General features: G+C 43.7%; 1 protein-coding gene across 3 annotated transcripts in view; it reads right to left on the bottom strand.

The window, feature by feature from the left end:
• The window catches only part of LOC137982191 (centromere protein I-like), a 22,975-nt gene that overhangs the window by 4,119 nt on the left and 3,856 nt on the right, over positions 1-15,000 (bottom strand). For 2 of the 3 annotated variants that reach the window (XM_068829257.1, XM_068829258.1), the window contains 14 exons: positions 14,867-14,913; positions 14,079-14,168; positions 13,519-13,575; positions 13,136-13,204; positions 12,590-12,724; positions 11,134-11,254; positions 10,168-10,253; positions 9,823-9,940; positions 9,591-9,655; positions 8,943-9,046; positions 8,580-8,682; positions 8,431-8,484; positions 8,223-8,347; positions 1,152-1,200 (listed from right to left, as the gene is read on the bottom strand). In XM_068829257.1, the coding sequence (XP_068685358.1) occupies positions 1,152-1,200; positions 8,223-8,347; positions 8,431-8,484; positions 8,580-8,682; positions 8,943-9,046; positions 9,591-9,655; positions 9,823-9,940; positions 10,168-10,253; positions 11,134-11,254; positions 12,590-12,724; positions 13,136-13,204; positions 13,519-13,575; positions 14,079-14,168; positions 14,867-14,913 (1,223 nt within the window). The remainder of the gene's footprint in view (positions 1-1,151; positions 1,201-8,222; positions 8,348-8,430; positions 8,485-8,579; positions 8,683-8,942; positions 9,047-9,590; positions 9,656-9,822; positions 9,941-10,167; positions 10,254-11,133; positions 11,255-12,589; positions 12,725-13,135; positions 13,205-13,518; positions 13,576-14,078; positions 14,169-14,866; positions 14,914-15,000) is intronic. The other variant, XM_068829259.1, reaches the window with a different exon arrangement.

The raw sequence follows: 15,000 nt of genomic DNA, 5'->3' as shown, positions 1-15,000 counted from the left end.
CGAAACTGTATTTTCTTATTCAACTTAAGCATGCGCACGTTCCTACTTCAGATCTTGTAACATATACTATTGCGCATATTAGGTCTTCACTAGATTACGCTTGTCCTGTTCTCCATTACAGTTTACCAAATTATCTACAAGTCGAGCTCGAGAGAGTTGGCAGGGCTTGAGTCCATCAGGGCCCACCAGGAAAACTTAACAGAACACCTGTTTAAGTCTATTGTTAATGATCCACGAAGTAAGATTACCAGCCTGCCTCGCTCCGTTTTTATCTCATATGAGCTGAGAAGGCAGAGCAGGTTTGCCAGGCCTCTTGTAAAGACAAATAGATTTGGAAATTCATTAATCGTTAAGAGTAGTCGTTTTGTAATTTTATGATAATAGTAGTTATAAATTATTTCTTATATTTCTTACTTGTAAAGAGGCGCAATTCAGTTTTTTAACTGCAATGTTCTTCTTAATAAACATTATCTATTTATCTATCTATAGGGGCGCGCGCCATTTGCAAATGAAGAATCTGCTTGCGGGCTCATCTGCGGAGTATGTAGGTTTCAGTGAAAGTGATAATCGCAGTTATGAAGCAACTTTTGCAGTTGCGAAAAAAGATGCAGCCAGCGATAGCCCGAGCACTACGCAGCTATTACAACGGCTCTCGGGATTGGATCACAAAACAATCAACCAAAACAAACAACCAATCAATCACCCTAAAAGCAATAGAGCTGCGTGCTATCTCGATAGCGGCTCAGATGGTAAAGCAAGAGCAAAATACTGAATTGAGAAAGGCACTTTTCGATGTTATGACCGAGCAGAAAATGGGGCGAGAGCCAAATTTCCTTCCTCTCCCCCTCCCTCTTACTTTTTGCTTGGCCGAAACGCCTGCTACTCAAGCTACTACTGCTATTACTGATCAAATTCCTTCTCACCTGGGATCACCACTTTCACTGAAAATGAGGTAGATTGATGCCATAATCGGTTTATTAGTTTCAAGATATGAATCCAGGCAGGAATCTTTAGAAACTCAACAAAGCAGAAATAAAATACAGTAAAAACAACTATAACGAAACGCAATGCTACAATAGTCTCCTACGCAGCCGTCATTGGGGCGTCATGGCATCCAAAAAACGGCTGCGAAGGAGACTAAAACGCAATACCTGTGAATCTCCTTGTGATGTTTTGAGCGATTCGAACTCCCTCTTGTAACTGAAAACGAAGGTTGGCGGGGAAAATTCTTCAATATTTGTTTTCTACAGTTTTGCTCGGTGTCATCAGTGAAATGAGTTTCCAAAGTGTAATTTTAGGGTCTGGTTCAAGAATGTCTAGTCTAGCATGGTTTTTCTTATATCGAAAATAATGTATGCGGAAGTTTGAAGAGAAACCGCAAACAAAGTATCAACTGGCTCTTTTCTAAACTATAAAGTGAAATGCACATGTAGCTTGAGATACGCAAAGTTAAATCCAACCATCACCTTTTTTTGCGAGGCTTCCCGCGCCGATCCGAGCACTATGTTTAAGAAAATATGGTAACCCATTGCGAGAAAGTTTGCCGGTTACCATACGACCCACGCCAAATGTCGCACTTGTGGAACCCGCATTTTTTGGCGGGAAGTTGCATAGCAAGTGTACTCCTGCTACTTGACATCACGTTTTCGTAAAACAAGCAAAAATTATGAAGAGAACCAAAAAACAACAAACAACAAGAGAGAGAGCAAGAAAGAGCAGAAATAAAGAGAGGAAGTTATAGTGACGAACAACGGAAGAAAGAGTAAGCACAGAAAAAAGCACGAGTACGATAAAACAGGCTGGATAATGGTGAAGACAAACGGCGAAAAGAGCAAGAAAGAGCTCGGGAAAATTAGCAGTAATGAGCGGCAGGCCGGACTGGTCGTATGGTAAGCAGACCAGTTATTATGTAAAAAAATGCGGTCGACCCCTATATGATAGCCAACCAACCTTAACCCTAATCTTTCAATATAGTTAAATAAAATTTAACATAGTTAACGACTAGGAGCTAGTCTGGTCACTAGTGTTTTGCAGGCGGTTGTGAGTGTCTTGGCCGTCTGGTAGCGTTGTTCAGCGTTTTGGTGCGTTCTGTAGCGTTTGTTATAGTTACATGGTTCACGACCGGGAGCTAGTCCGGTCAGTAGCGTTTTGCAGGCGTTTGTTAGCATTGTTATGCGTTTTTGTAGCGTTTGCAGCACTCTTTAGGTTGGGGGGGCCCTGGGGCTGACATGGTTCAGCGGTATTCCTGCGTAGTGCATGCGTTGTCCAATGTGCTTGCAGCGTGTTTGTTGGCGTGGCGTTGTGAGTCGGTTTAGGAGTTTAGTGGTTCTCGGCGTTCTTCTTCTCGCTTCGTTGGCTATCTCGGTCGCTGTCCAGGTTGAAATAGAAGTTCTTCGATCTTCGACCGTCTCCATCTCGTCTTCACCGCCGTGTTGTGGTTCGTCTTACCTTCTCTTGTACCAGTTCCGATAGTCGGCTCGTCGCTCAGATAGCGTGGCGTTTCTTTGGCGGGCTTAGTGTAGCGGTTCCCAGTTGTGGTCAACAAAAGAAAAACAGCAATAGAGAAAACACAAGGATTTCTTCCGTCATCGACCGTGGTTTCCTCGCCCTCAGTCGTGTCTGTTGGTTTGTCTTTACTCGCTCATCGCTCTTTCGTGCTTCGGACCATCGTGTGCTCCGATACGTTTATTTTGGCGGGCTTAGTGTAGCGGTTGCCAGTTGTGGTCAACAAAGGAATAAATTCTAAGGATTTCGTCAGTCATCGACCAGGGTTTTTTCTTCGGCGGCTGTCGTGTTTATTGGTTTGTCTTTCCTTCACTCGTCGCTCTTTCGTCCCTGGACCGTAGTGTGCTCGCCGATCCGTTAGCGTGGCCAAAGGATTTCGTCCTTCATCGCCCGCGGTTTTTTCTCGCTCTCTGTCGTGTTTGTTGGTTCGTTTTTCACTTCTTTTTCGTGGTCGCCTCTAACTCGCTCGTCGCTGGTTGGTGTTCGATCATACATCATGCCGAACCCACCTCGTTCAACCAACAATAGCTTGTCCGCTGGACTTCGTTCGGAGGAAATACCTCTCTTGTCCCCCGCGCCGATGGTGGTTTCTACGGCTCCCTCTGGCCCCGTGGCGCCTTTGGCCGTCGATTCGATCGCCGAGGCTGTTGTTCGCGCGCTTGGAAGCACCCTTCCGACTATCATCTCTTCAATTCAAGGGAGCGCCCCCTCGCCATTACCCCCTTCCGTCCTTGGCACTTCTGTTGGCGTCACTCCATCTAGCTCCTCTGGATCGACTGCTGTTTCTTGTGATGTCAATGTCTCGTCTGTGGCTTTTGGGGCGTCATCAGGTACGTTTACTTTGCCGGCCTTCATTCCTACCTTTTCTCCTGTGTCGGCCATCACTGACTCAAGCTCGGCCCGCTTCATGGCCCCCATTACCTCTCCATTCGCGAGTCCCAGTGTATCCGGCAGCCTGCCAAGTTTTGGTAACTCTGGATCAGTGCCTACGTCTGAGAAGGCTTTCATTGTTGGTCCTGGTCATGCACCAGTCCCGGCAAAATTGGCCAAGAAGATCATCGAGGGCCAGTTCGTGGAGTTGGCGGATCTACTTACAGTCAATCTCCGAGCTGGGGATCAGGAACCACAGACCTTCCTGGAGGGTAAACTCCTGGTGTCCAACGCAAAACGCAGGCAGGTTGAAATCAAGGATATTCTTACTTGGACTGAGGCCTTCACGATTTTCCAGCTGGTCCTGTGTGCCTCTCACCCCCTGCGTTGGTTAGACTTGACCAGATATAAGCTGCTCATTATTCAAACAGCCCGCCAATATCCAGGTCTGGCTTGGCTTGAATACGATCTGGCCTTCAGAAGGGATGCCGCTGCCTCGGGCCTTACAGATTGGTCCAAAATGAATTTGGATCTGTATAGTTTTCATTTGCGTTTGCCAGCATCGTCCTCACTGCAACCAAGGCCGTCTTCCCTTTCCGGGTTTCCTCAGTCTTCCTCAGACAGCCCAGACTCCCACCGACGCACACCATTCTGCCATTCCTGGAATGAAGGGAAATGCCGGTGGCTATTTGGGAAGTGCAAGTTCCGCCACAACTGCAGCAATTGCGAGGGAGAGCATACCAAGGCTAACTGCCCCTTTCCCCGCTCAGCTGGATTTCGTTCCCGTTCCCGCTCCCCCTCCCCTGGAGGGAGCAGGGGACAGTACTGAGGGGCGAGGTTCGCCCAGTGTTGTGTTTGTACATAGTTTGAATGATGTGATTGCGTTGCCTCGCCAGCCGAATGGATTGCCTCAGTTGGCAAAGTTGTTTTGTCCTGTTCCAGTTTCAGTTCCAGTCTCAGTTCCCATTTCTGTTCCAGTTAAGCCCAGCGTTCCAGTTGTCTCTTTTGCCCCGTTATCTCCGGTGTCTCAGGTCACACCATTACAGTTGGATCAATTTCAAGCCGAATTATGCCACCATCCCAACAAGTCAGCTGTGGCATTTGTGACTTCTGGCATACGGGATGGATTTCGGATAGGCTTTGACCCATCCTTGGTGTCCCTCAAATCTGCATCTTCAAACATGCGTAGCTCTGCTGAGCACCCATCAGTGATTGACTCCTACTTGCAAGCTGAAGTCTCTTCTGGCAGGGTGGCAGGTCCTTTTCCAGTGCCCCCGCTTCCGTCATTGCAAATAAGTCGTTTCGGGGTGATCCCCAAAACTAATCAGCCTGGGAAGTGGCGTCTCATTTTAGACCTATCATCCCCAGAGGGGCAAAGCGTCAATGACGGCATCCCTAAGCCCCCGTTTACAGTTCAGTATGTTTCAGTGGATGCTTTCATTGATGGCATAATGTCTCTGGGTCGAGGAACGTTAATGGCCAAGTTCGACGTGGCCAGTGCATATCGGAATGTGGCTATCCACCCAGACGATCGCCCCCTTCTTGGCATGAAGTGGCGTGGGCAATATTTTGTGGATTTGGTGCTCCCTTTTGGGCTGCGTTCAGCACCATTTATTTTCACCGCCATTGCAGACCTGGTTGAATGGATCCTGGTTCACAATTATGAGGTTACATTTCTCCGTCATTACTTGGACGATTTCCTCACTTTGGGCCCACCGGCGTCCCCTGTGTGCCACAACAACCTTCAAACCTGCGTTCGTCTGTGTACAAAACTTGGCCTTCCCCTTAATCCAGATAAGTTGGAGGGACCGGCGACTCGTCTTACAATCCTTGGGATTGAACTTGACTCCGAGAACCTTCAGGCTCGCCTTCCGACTGACAAGAGAGATAGGATTGTTTCACTGTTAGATGAGTGGTCGGCAAAACGTTTTTGTAAACGTCGCGAGCTGGAATCCCTGATTGGCCATCTCCATCACGCCTGCAAGGTCGCCCCACAGGGTAGGACATTCCTTCGCCGGATGATCGACTTGCTTTGTGCCTTTCGCCGTGATGATCACCCCATTAGGCTTAACCAGGAATTTCGGCGGGATTTAACCTGGTGGCGGGAACTGTTCCAAACTTGGGATGGCCTCAGTTTTTTCTGCATGCCCACATGGGCACCTCTCCCGGACTTCCAGGTCTCATTGGATGCAGCGGGCTCTTTGGGCTATGGAGCTATTTTTAAATCCCACTGGTTTGCTGGTGCCTGGTCAGCTGCACAAAGTTCCTCATCTATAGCGTACAAGGAGCTCTTCCCAATTGTAGTGGCAGCCTATCTGTGGGGCTGTCAGTGGGTATCTCGGCGGGTCGAGTTCTTTTGTGACAACGAGTCTGTGGTGGCTGTACTTAAGTCTGGCACCTCGCGGGACAAAAACCTAATGGTGTTGCTGCGTTATTTGACTATGCTGGCCATCCATCATTCCTTCTCATTTACAGCTTCATCTGTTCGAGGCAAAGCTAATCCAGTTGCTGATGCACTCTCTCGATTCCAATTTCAGCGGTTCAGACGCCTGGAGCCACAGGCCGACCCAACCCCGTCTCCTATTCCTGCTTCCCTTCTGGCAGCGCTTCAGATGCCTTGACTCAGAAGTGTCGGTTCTTACTTACCCAAGGTCTTGCACCTTCCACCCGACGAGTGTACCGATCCGCCCAACGTCGATTTACAGACTTTTGCCGCCAGGATGGTCGTGCAAACCAGGATGGCTCCATCCCCCCAGCCACTGAGGAGACTCTCATGCGCTTTGCTTCCTTCCTGGCCGACAACCTGAACCATTCCTCCATCAAGGTCTATCTATCAGCAGTGCGCTCCCTTCACATTGACCATGGCCTTCCCGACCCGCTAGTCAACTGTCTTCGTTTGCAGCGTCTGCTAAGGGGTATTAAGCGAGTTCAAGGTCCAGTGTCACCCAGGCGCCTACCTATCACCGTTGATCATCTGAAGGTCATTCAGTGCTCTTTGGACCTGTCTACTAGAGACCATGTGATGTTGTGGGCTGCGTGCTGCTTGGCATTTTTTGGGTTTTTGCGTGCGGGCGAATTCACGGTCAACTCGGCCTTTGATCCTCACACCCATATGACTGTTAGCGACCTGCAAGCGGACTCCTTGGTGAATCCCTCTTGTTTCAAAGTCCGTATCAAGTGTTCCAAGACAGACCCCTTCCGTGCAGGTTGTGATATCTACTTGGGGCGTGGCTCGGGCTCTGTGTGCCCCATAACAGCGTTGGGCACGTACTTGTCTCTGCGTGGGTCTGCTCCAGGGCCCCTGTTCTTGTTTAGTGATGGTCGTCCTCTTACCCGGCAGCAGCTATCATCCTTTTTGCAGTCTACCCTACATGGGGCTGGGTACTCCGGCGCCTACTCTGGCCATAGTTTCCGGATTGGGGCGGCGACCACTGCAGCGGCACGTGGTGTTCCGGATCACCTGATCAAAACTTTGGGGCGTTGGTCGAGCGAGGCATACCAGATCTATATCAGAACTCCAGTTAGTTCCATTGTCCGTGTTTCCTCCCAGTTGGTGGCATAACAGGTAGTGGATTTCTCTGGTTACCAGCGGGGGTGGGTGCCTCAGGTTTGGGCTATCGGGGGCTTAGGCCTAGTTGCCCCGAGCCCCCTTGCTCCGGGTTCTTCTTACCCGGAGATCCCTTCGGCATGGCGCGGGGGGCTCGTGGCTTGGTTGCGGGTTGGGCACGCCAGTCGGGTGTTCTAGCGCCTTGGGGATGTGACTGCGGTTGCAGCCCCCAGGCTTCCTGGGCACCTACCCTCCACTGGCGACGTGGGCGTTAAATATAGTTAAATAAAATTTAACATAGTTAACGACTAGGAGCTAGTCTGGTCACTAGTGTTTTGCAGGCGGTTGTGAGTGTCTTGGCCGTCTGGTAGCGTTGTTCAGCGTTTTGGTGCGTTCTGTAGCGTTTGTTATAGTTACATGGTTCACGACCGGGAGCTAGTCCGGTCAGTAGCGTTTTGCAGGCGTTTGTTAGCATTGTTATGCGTTTTTGTAGCGTTTGCAGCACTCTTTAGGTTGGGGGGGCCCTGGGGCTGACATGGTTCAGCGGTATTCCTGCGTAGTGCATGCGTTGTCCAATGTGCTTGCAGCGTGTTTGTTGGCGTGGCGTTGTGAGTCGGTTTAGGAGTTTAGTGGTTCTCGGCGTTCCCTCCCTCTCCCCCCCTTTCTTTTTTTTTTGTGCTCTTTCTTTTTTTTTTGTGTGTTATTATTATTATTATTATTATTATTCCACTGAGCTATCTGGCTCAAGTGTGACGGGTGCCTTAGGGGGGCCTGGCGCGGGGGGCTCGTGGCTTGGTTGCGGGTTGGGCACGCCAGTCGGGTGTTCTAGCGCCTTGGGGATGTGACTGCGGTTGCAGCCCCCAGGCTTCCTGGGCACCTACCCTCCACTGGCGACGTGGGCGTTAATCACTATAAAAATCGGTAAGTAAGTAAGTAAAGTCTTTATTTCATGAGGGTGAGCACGTAATAGCAGAAGCTAATAAACGTGTGGCCCTTGTGCTTAGACCTAATATATACGTGGGGGCGGAAGGACCGGTTACTGTTCTAAAAATTATTTGAAAACAAAAACAGAAATCAATAGTAATTGAGGAGCACCGCTCTTAGACTTGCCTAAAAACATCTATTATGTTTGTCAGTCCATATCTTGCAAATCAAGAGGATTGAATTGGTGTTTACGATATCATAGTGATCTGAACAAGTTCATCACGCCAAAAGGCTATGTTTGCCCCAATAACATCTGTAATCACTTTTCTTAGACTTGGTAAATCTATCCGAAAAACTTATATATTTAACAACGTACTTTACGACGATTTGACACAATCTTGAGACAGCCATTGAGTTATCTGAAAACAGCATCCTGTAAATGATGCCTGATGATGGAATCTCCACAAAAGGAAGGGAGAACTGTCGATGGGCAGTTGATACCTACAAAGAAACGAGAAAACCAAAATGCTGCCGATCTTTTATTTCAATTAACCAATATTGATTTGATGCAATTTAGAACTCACCAATTCGAAAAAATTCAAAACCCAATGCTGCAAAAGGGCGTGGTCTTCTTCGACCTGTCATTAAGAACGAACACACACAAAATAAGAAATGACTTGATAAAAATAAGAAATACGTGATAATTGTGTGACAAGTTATGTCAAACAGATACCTGGAGTCCTACAACACAAATCTTGTCCACAAACTGAATAAAGTCATACACAGTCTTTAGGGGATCAAACGGTGCCACTTCATCTTCAACAAACATCGACACACTGCAATATTGTTACAAAAACCCGCAAAGTCAAAAGGCCATTTTTTTGTATAGTGCTATACAGTATATGCAACTAACTTGTCTGTCCCAACAAAAAGTACCATGTAATCTCTAAACGTTTGCATTAGCTCTTTGACATGGGGGTTTGATAATGAAAATGAGTTGCATATGTTAACAAATTTTAATGATGATGTTCCCTATTACTACCACTACCACTATACTACTACTGCCTTTAGCAGTATGGCTAATTTCCCCTCATACCATGCTATGTTTGATCTTTCCTCCTGAAGTAATTCTTGTTGCCTTGGTAACTCAACAGCCAAGAAATTTCTCAACAAACTGGTAAAACAGTACATTATTTGGCACTAAAGCAAAAAATGAAAAACATGTACAATTTACACTTTACTGATGAAGGACTTGGTTTGATGTACAGTTATAAAGTTCCTTTGACTGGTAAACCATGTAACCACTAACTGACCATTCATTGTTTTAATGATCGACCAATAAACCTACCCTCCCACCTTCAGTTTGAGAAGAGTATTAAACTCAGTTGTTAAGTCATACATTCAGTGTTGGTAGGAATGGACAGTTGACCAACACACAACAATACAGAGGCTTCCCGAAAAAAGAGCAAATTGGGCCGACAGTTGACAGATAAGAAAGTTCAAATCCTTCACTCTTTTTAGTGGCAGGACCATAACATTAACCCTAGCATTGCTAGAACCTAGATACAAACTGTTTTATGGTGGATGCAGGTTGCACTGTGGGACAGCTTGATGGGGTTCCCAAAAATAATACACAGAATGAGAGCTGTTCTGGGACTTACTGTAAATGGAAAAGTTATGGTTGGTAAAACAGACAGACAGCAGAAAACAAGTCAGTGTTTTTTGTAAAAGCTGGCTGGCTCACCTTGGTGTAAACTGATGAGGAGAAAAAAAGTTTTCTGAGGTGTTCAAGGATTAAGTCATTGAAACCTAAAAGAAGAATGACATGCATGTACCCAAATGTTATGCTTGACCCAATGCAAAACCAGTAAAGCAAGAGACTTTCATGCAATATAATAAAAGGCCCTCAGTCTTAAACTTCATGAGATATGGAAGGAAGGCAGCTGATCATAAGCAATCTGTTTATGTCTACTCACGTTGAAATGGCCATAAGCTTAACTGAGCAATGAGTTTCAGTAACAGTGGTCTGAAGTCTTTTCCATTCCATGTAAACAGGTACCGCACCAAAAAGGCTTCCAAGGCAGGTATAGACTCCTTGGAAGGAATACATAGCACTACATGAGAATTAACCTTTTGATCAGATGATTACTGAGGTACCTGCAAAGCAATTTTCCTAGAACACTCAAATATTCTCTAAAGGGCTATTGTTTTAAAAAAGTCCTTCACAACACATTACACTTTTATCAGAAATCCTTAATCCTTAAACTTAATTATACACAACAATTTGACGCCACATTCTTGTACTCAGAATGTATACTTACCTGAATAAAACATGTAAAATTTTCCAGTTTCTGCAATAGTAACATGCTGCTTGCATCTGTATAAGCCTCTGATCCAGTAAAAAATTCTGAATGCAAAAGAAAACTCATGAACCTACAGGTTAACACTGACACAATAAAATTTTGCTATTCATAAAAAAATCTGTTCTGACAAAAACAAATTTGAACTTGCCTGGGAATTTAAAAAAAAGCCCATAAAAAGATTCTCACGGAGAGTTTTAATTGTAAGAGGTTTTGTAGGTTAATCAAAACACAATTTTTCATACAGGTCAGTATTTGCAACTGTATATTCAATTAAGTCAGTTCTTCATTTATATCTTAAGAATTAATCTGGTCCAACACTTGGTGAATAACTCTCCTTAACATTATGGCTATTGTCTCTCGTGTGGTCAACATACATGACAAGGCATTTTGTTGTGGGTTCCTTAACCCTCCTGAGAGAGACTTATAGACTTTACTCTGGCTAATGCCAGACAATTTTACTTGCCAATTGTGGGCACATATAAGGTGCGAATGGGTTATTATCCCTCAAAAATCAATTTTTACGAGAAAGAAGTCTTATAATTTTAAGATGAAAATAACGTTATTATAAAGCCAAACCTAGTAAAAGGATTGAAGATGTGCTGAGCAATGATAATTTTGTGATATTATTATTAGTAGTATATATACTAAAACAGTGAGATCATAATATAGCACAAAAAGATGATTTTAACTCATTTATTCCTGAAACGATTGCAATATATTCGGTTGCTCAGAGGTGAATGGCAAAGGATATTCAGAGTGTGAGTAGCCAATCAGAGCGTACCTTCAATGCTATTCACTGTTTTAGTATACCTAATTATGCTCAGTGTAGGTGGCTAGTGGCGGATATTTACCTCACTGCTTCACACCTTGGTAAATAGCCACCACTAGCCACCTGCACTTCAGTGAATAGCTGTTAATTATTACCTTCACACAAAGAATGATTGAGCCAGAAGTTTAATCTCTGAAGCACAACAAACTCTGGGTTACAGGACAATGCATGTTGTAAGAGAGGAGAGTTGAGGACACAAGCAACCTGACTTGGAAACTGAAGAAAACAAAAGAGAATCAGTGTGGTGAAACCAAGAAATTCATTCTTGTTTTTTTTTTTTTGGCATGATTTCATTATGGTGGAAGAATAACATCTTACTAATGGCAAGCCAAGTGGCAACTGTGTGCCGGTACATGGCTCAATTGGTTGTGGGTTCTGATCGACCCAGAGATTTTGTCACTTTCTATTGAACAGATAGAATTTTAAGAGTGTTGAAATAACATACGATGAGTCAGACCCTTCACGTTACCTACAATAATAGTAGTACATTAGCTTTTTTAACCTTGCTAGTATCAAGCAAACCAGAAAGTATTTTGTATTCAAAACTAAAGAAATACAGTTACTTAGTCGAATTGTAAATGTTACGATTGGTAATGCTTCTGCATGTTTTCTTTACGGGTTGTGTAAAAACATCTTGATAAAGGGCTATAAGTTCTCAATGCAGCTTCAAAAGCATGGGGATGATCATACACTGTATAACGCCCATTAATATTCTAATCCAGCTCTATTGCAGTTTCCTGTCTCGTGGCAACAGATTCGACTGAGAACTTTAATACTGACCTTTAACAGCTGTTCCTGACAATCTCTTTTATAGGACTTCAAGCATCTTCAGAGTAGCCTTTTATGCTTAGTTATGTTTGCTATCATCCATTTTCATCATTTTTAATGATATTTTAGAATAAAATAGATGTTAATGCTGGTAAGCAAATACTGGGCAGCGCCTGGGAGGAGAGCGTGACTTCCCATCACGTGACTACCTTATTTGGCTATTTCATTCATCCCGCCATGCGAGCCTTCTCAGTTTGACATTTCCAAAGCTCAACTAGTTCTGTTTTTTCCGTTGAGCAATTTAATCCCTCCCTCCCGCCCTGTTTGCTTTCTGGTTCTCTTGTATTTTATTTTATTTTTTCCTTATGAGCTTCTGTAACCTATTCAATAGTTCTCCTTAATAAAATATGGGCGGGGAATTGCTGCCTGCGGCACCCCTTCAGCCCTGTGCTGAAGCCCCGTTAGGGAGGGGGCATATTGTTACTCTGCTGGACTGGGTTAACTTGGCCCCAGGACATTATGCCAGCAACTATGCCCGCCTTGCAATACAGGCATGAGGCACCCCCTCGGCTAGTTGCCGAGGCCCCTCATCCGGTGGTCCATACCGGCGGTGGGTATTATCCGAGCCTTGCCAGTACATTCCCTGCCCCTCGTTTACGCCCAAGTCGTGTGTATTGTCTTTTATTGCGCACCAAAGCATTAATTTAATTGTGTAAAGAGTGCTGAGATCTTTTTGGATAAGCACCCATAGGCTACAAGCTGACTCCTTTCACTTCTACATACCTCAACAATGTCAATACTGTTGAGAAGATCTTTGAAAGAAGAAGGCTGCTCACTAGAAATCTTCTTTTCTGGCAATACAGTGGTATATATTTCAGGAATGCTGACCCTGTGACAGAACTTCCTTTTCTTGGGTAACTGCAAGTAGAGCACCACACTAATACAACAATCTCATGGTGGAAAAATGTCTATACTTTCAAAAGAAAATTCTCAAGGCAGACAAATACAACCATCCTTGCTCCCTTCTTAATGGACTTATGTATTGCAAATTTCGTATTGTGCATTATGTCCATGCAGTTATTCATGACTTGTTATTCTGCGTATTAAGAAGATTAATCATGTGGTTCATGATAGGATCAGTGTATACTAGGTGGTTTTCACCTGACGTCACAGCAGCCATGTTGGTGCACAGAACAATTATAGAGAAAAAAGTCTTTTGGGAATTTGACTCTATTATAATGAAAAACATGAGCCATAATTTGCTATTGTTTTGTGCACAAACATGGCCATCTCATCACGTGATTGAAAACCATCTATTAGTGTACTTACTGGAGACTTGCAGGTTACTCCCACTGAAAGGAGGAAGCTGTCCAGCAAAATTGGTGCATTGTATCTAGTCTAAAAATGATAAAGACTTACCCATAAGCTAATTAATACAAGAATGTTTGACAAACCAGGAGTCACTGCGTCAGCAGCGAGGGTAAAAATTTTTTTTAATAAAGCAAAGAATGAGAAGAGATTTTAAACTACTTTTGTTATCTGTAGAATGACAGATTATAAGCCGTACAAAAGACTACAATGTAAGATATTATTTTCCACCTTTGTGGGGATAATTATTTATTGATTGGAGCTAATTACTTAATTAGCTACACAGACCCTGGAGTATCCCAATATTTTCATCTCCGTCAATAATATTATTTGTAAATTATTACCTGGACTTTCTTGATTGCCTCTCTCCAAGACATGTCTGATTCCTTAAACCACAGTTTCTAAGAAAGAGTGACCAGTAGATTGGTTAATGAACTGAGTGGTTTTCGTGAAGTTAAGTAACAAAGAACTGTAATGATCGATACAATGGTTCAAGCTTTTGGAAAGATAACCTTTAGGTTGAAACATCAGATGAGGTTTTAAGATTAGGACTGTTCAATGTCTAAATTATACTTAACAGTGATCCCTCTAGCAACTGATTGCTTGGAGATGTGATACACGTAATAATCAAGTAATGGTGACAATCTACAATGTATAATCACCATATTCAAAGGTTACATTATGGTCAGCTGCTTGGGGCAAATAACTGAACTCACCATGACTTTTCACAGACTGTTTTCTTTTAAAAACCAGACATTAATAAAATTCCCTGGTCGTAAAACCTTAATGATACCTACCTTGTGAAGAACTTACATGAAACTCCTAGAAATTTTGAGAATTTTTAAAGAACTGTTGTTAAGAATTTCTAGGGCCATAACTTCATAAATAATCCACAAATGCATACCTTATTTGAAGATGATGGTGCCAAACTTACAAGATTTGGACAGTGTATGTTGTAGATGGAAAGTAAGCCAACCAAGTGTGGTTTGATTCCCTGAGCATATAAAGAGTTCAATTGAGCATGTTATAGGCAATGGGAGAGAAACAATGGCAAAGAATTTTGTCAAAACTGAGGTAAGGAAAAGGAGAAAGGAATTCTCTGAATGAACAACGACAAAAGACACTTAAGACATTGGTAAACCAATTCAGGAGGGGCGCAGAAGAGACAAAGGTTAAACCATCAAAGGCAATGGTCCAGAGATCAACAGTAAAGCCAAGCAACAATAAACAACATTCAAAGATTTGGAAATTAAATGCAGTGAAGTTATTTTCAATGGAAAATATATTTGAAAGAGATATTAGGACTGACTGTGATCAAGAACCTCAACAATAATGCTTTGTCATTGGTTACAGTCTATAGCACACTGTTGAACACCCAGGAATTCATACAGTCTCAAAATGCTATCAACTTTTCAACTGCAGCAGCTCTTGATATTTCGGATACATCATTGAGAGATGGATTTGTGCACACATGTATAATTAATTCCTAACATTGTAGAGAAAGGGTGGCCAAGTGCAGCCAAGTTACAGCCTCAACTTGATTCAACCTTTGTGATAGAAGAGCTAATAAGTTTAAATGCGTTTAAACCAATTCAAGATCAATCAATTCAATTGCGGTGGCAGATGGTTTCAGCAACACTGAATAGATGTTGAAGTAAATGTGTTAGTGGGTTGTCTGGCCTTTAGACTCACCATTCGGCTTTGGAGATCTAAAAGCTTTTTGATCCTGAAGTGCTGCACTATAAATTAATAAAATTTTAATTTAGAATGGATCATTATTTTAACTTCTCTAAATATTTTTTTTAATGAACATGAATCTCTGTGGT

The sequence above is a fragment of the Montipora foliosa genome, chromosome 13, assembly GCF_036669935.1.
Source record: "Montipora foliosa isolate CH-2021 chromosome 13, ASM3666993v2, whole genome shotgun sequence".
NCBI classification, from domain to species: Eukaryota; Metazoa; Cnidaria; class Anthozoa; order Scleractinia; family Acroporidae; genus Montipora; species Montipora foliosa.
The sequence above is the reverse complement of the archived record's forward strand: the minus strand, read 5'-3'. Positions and strand labels throughout refer to the sequence as shown.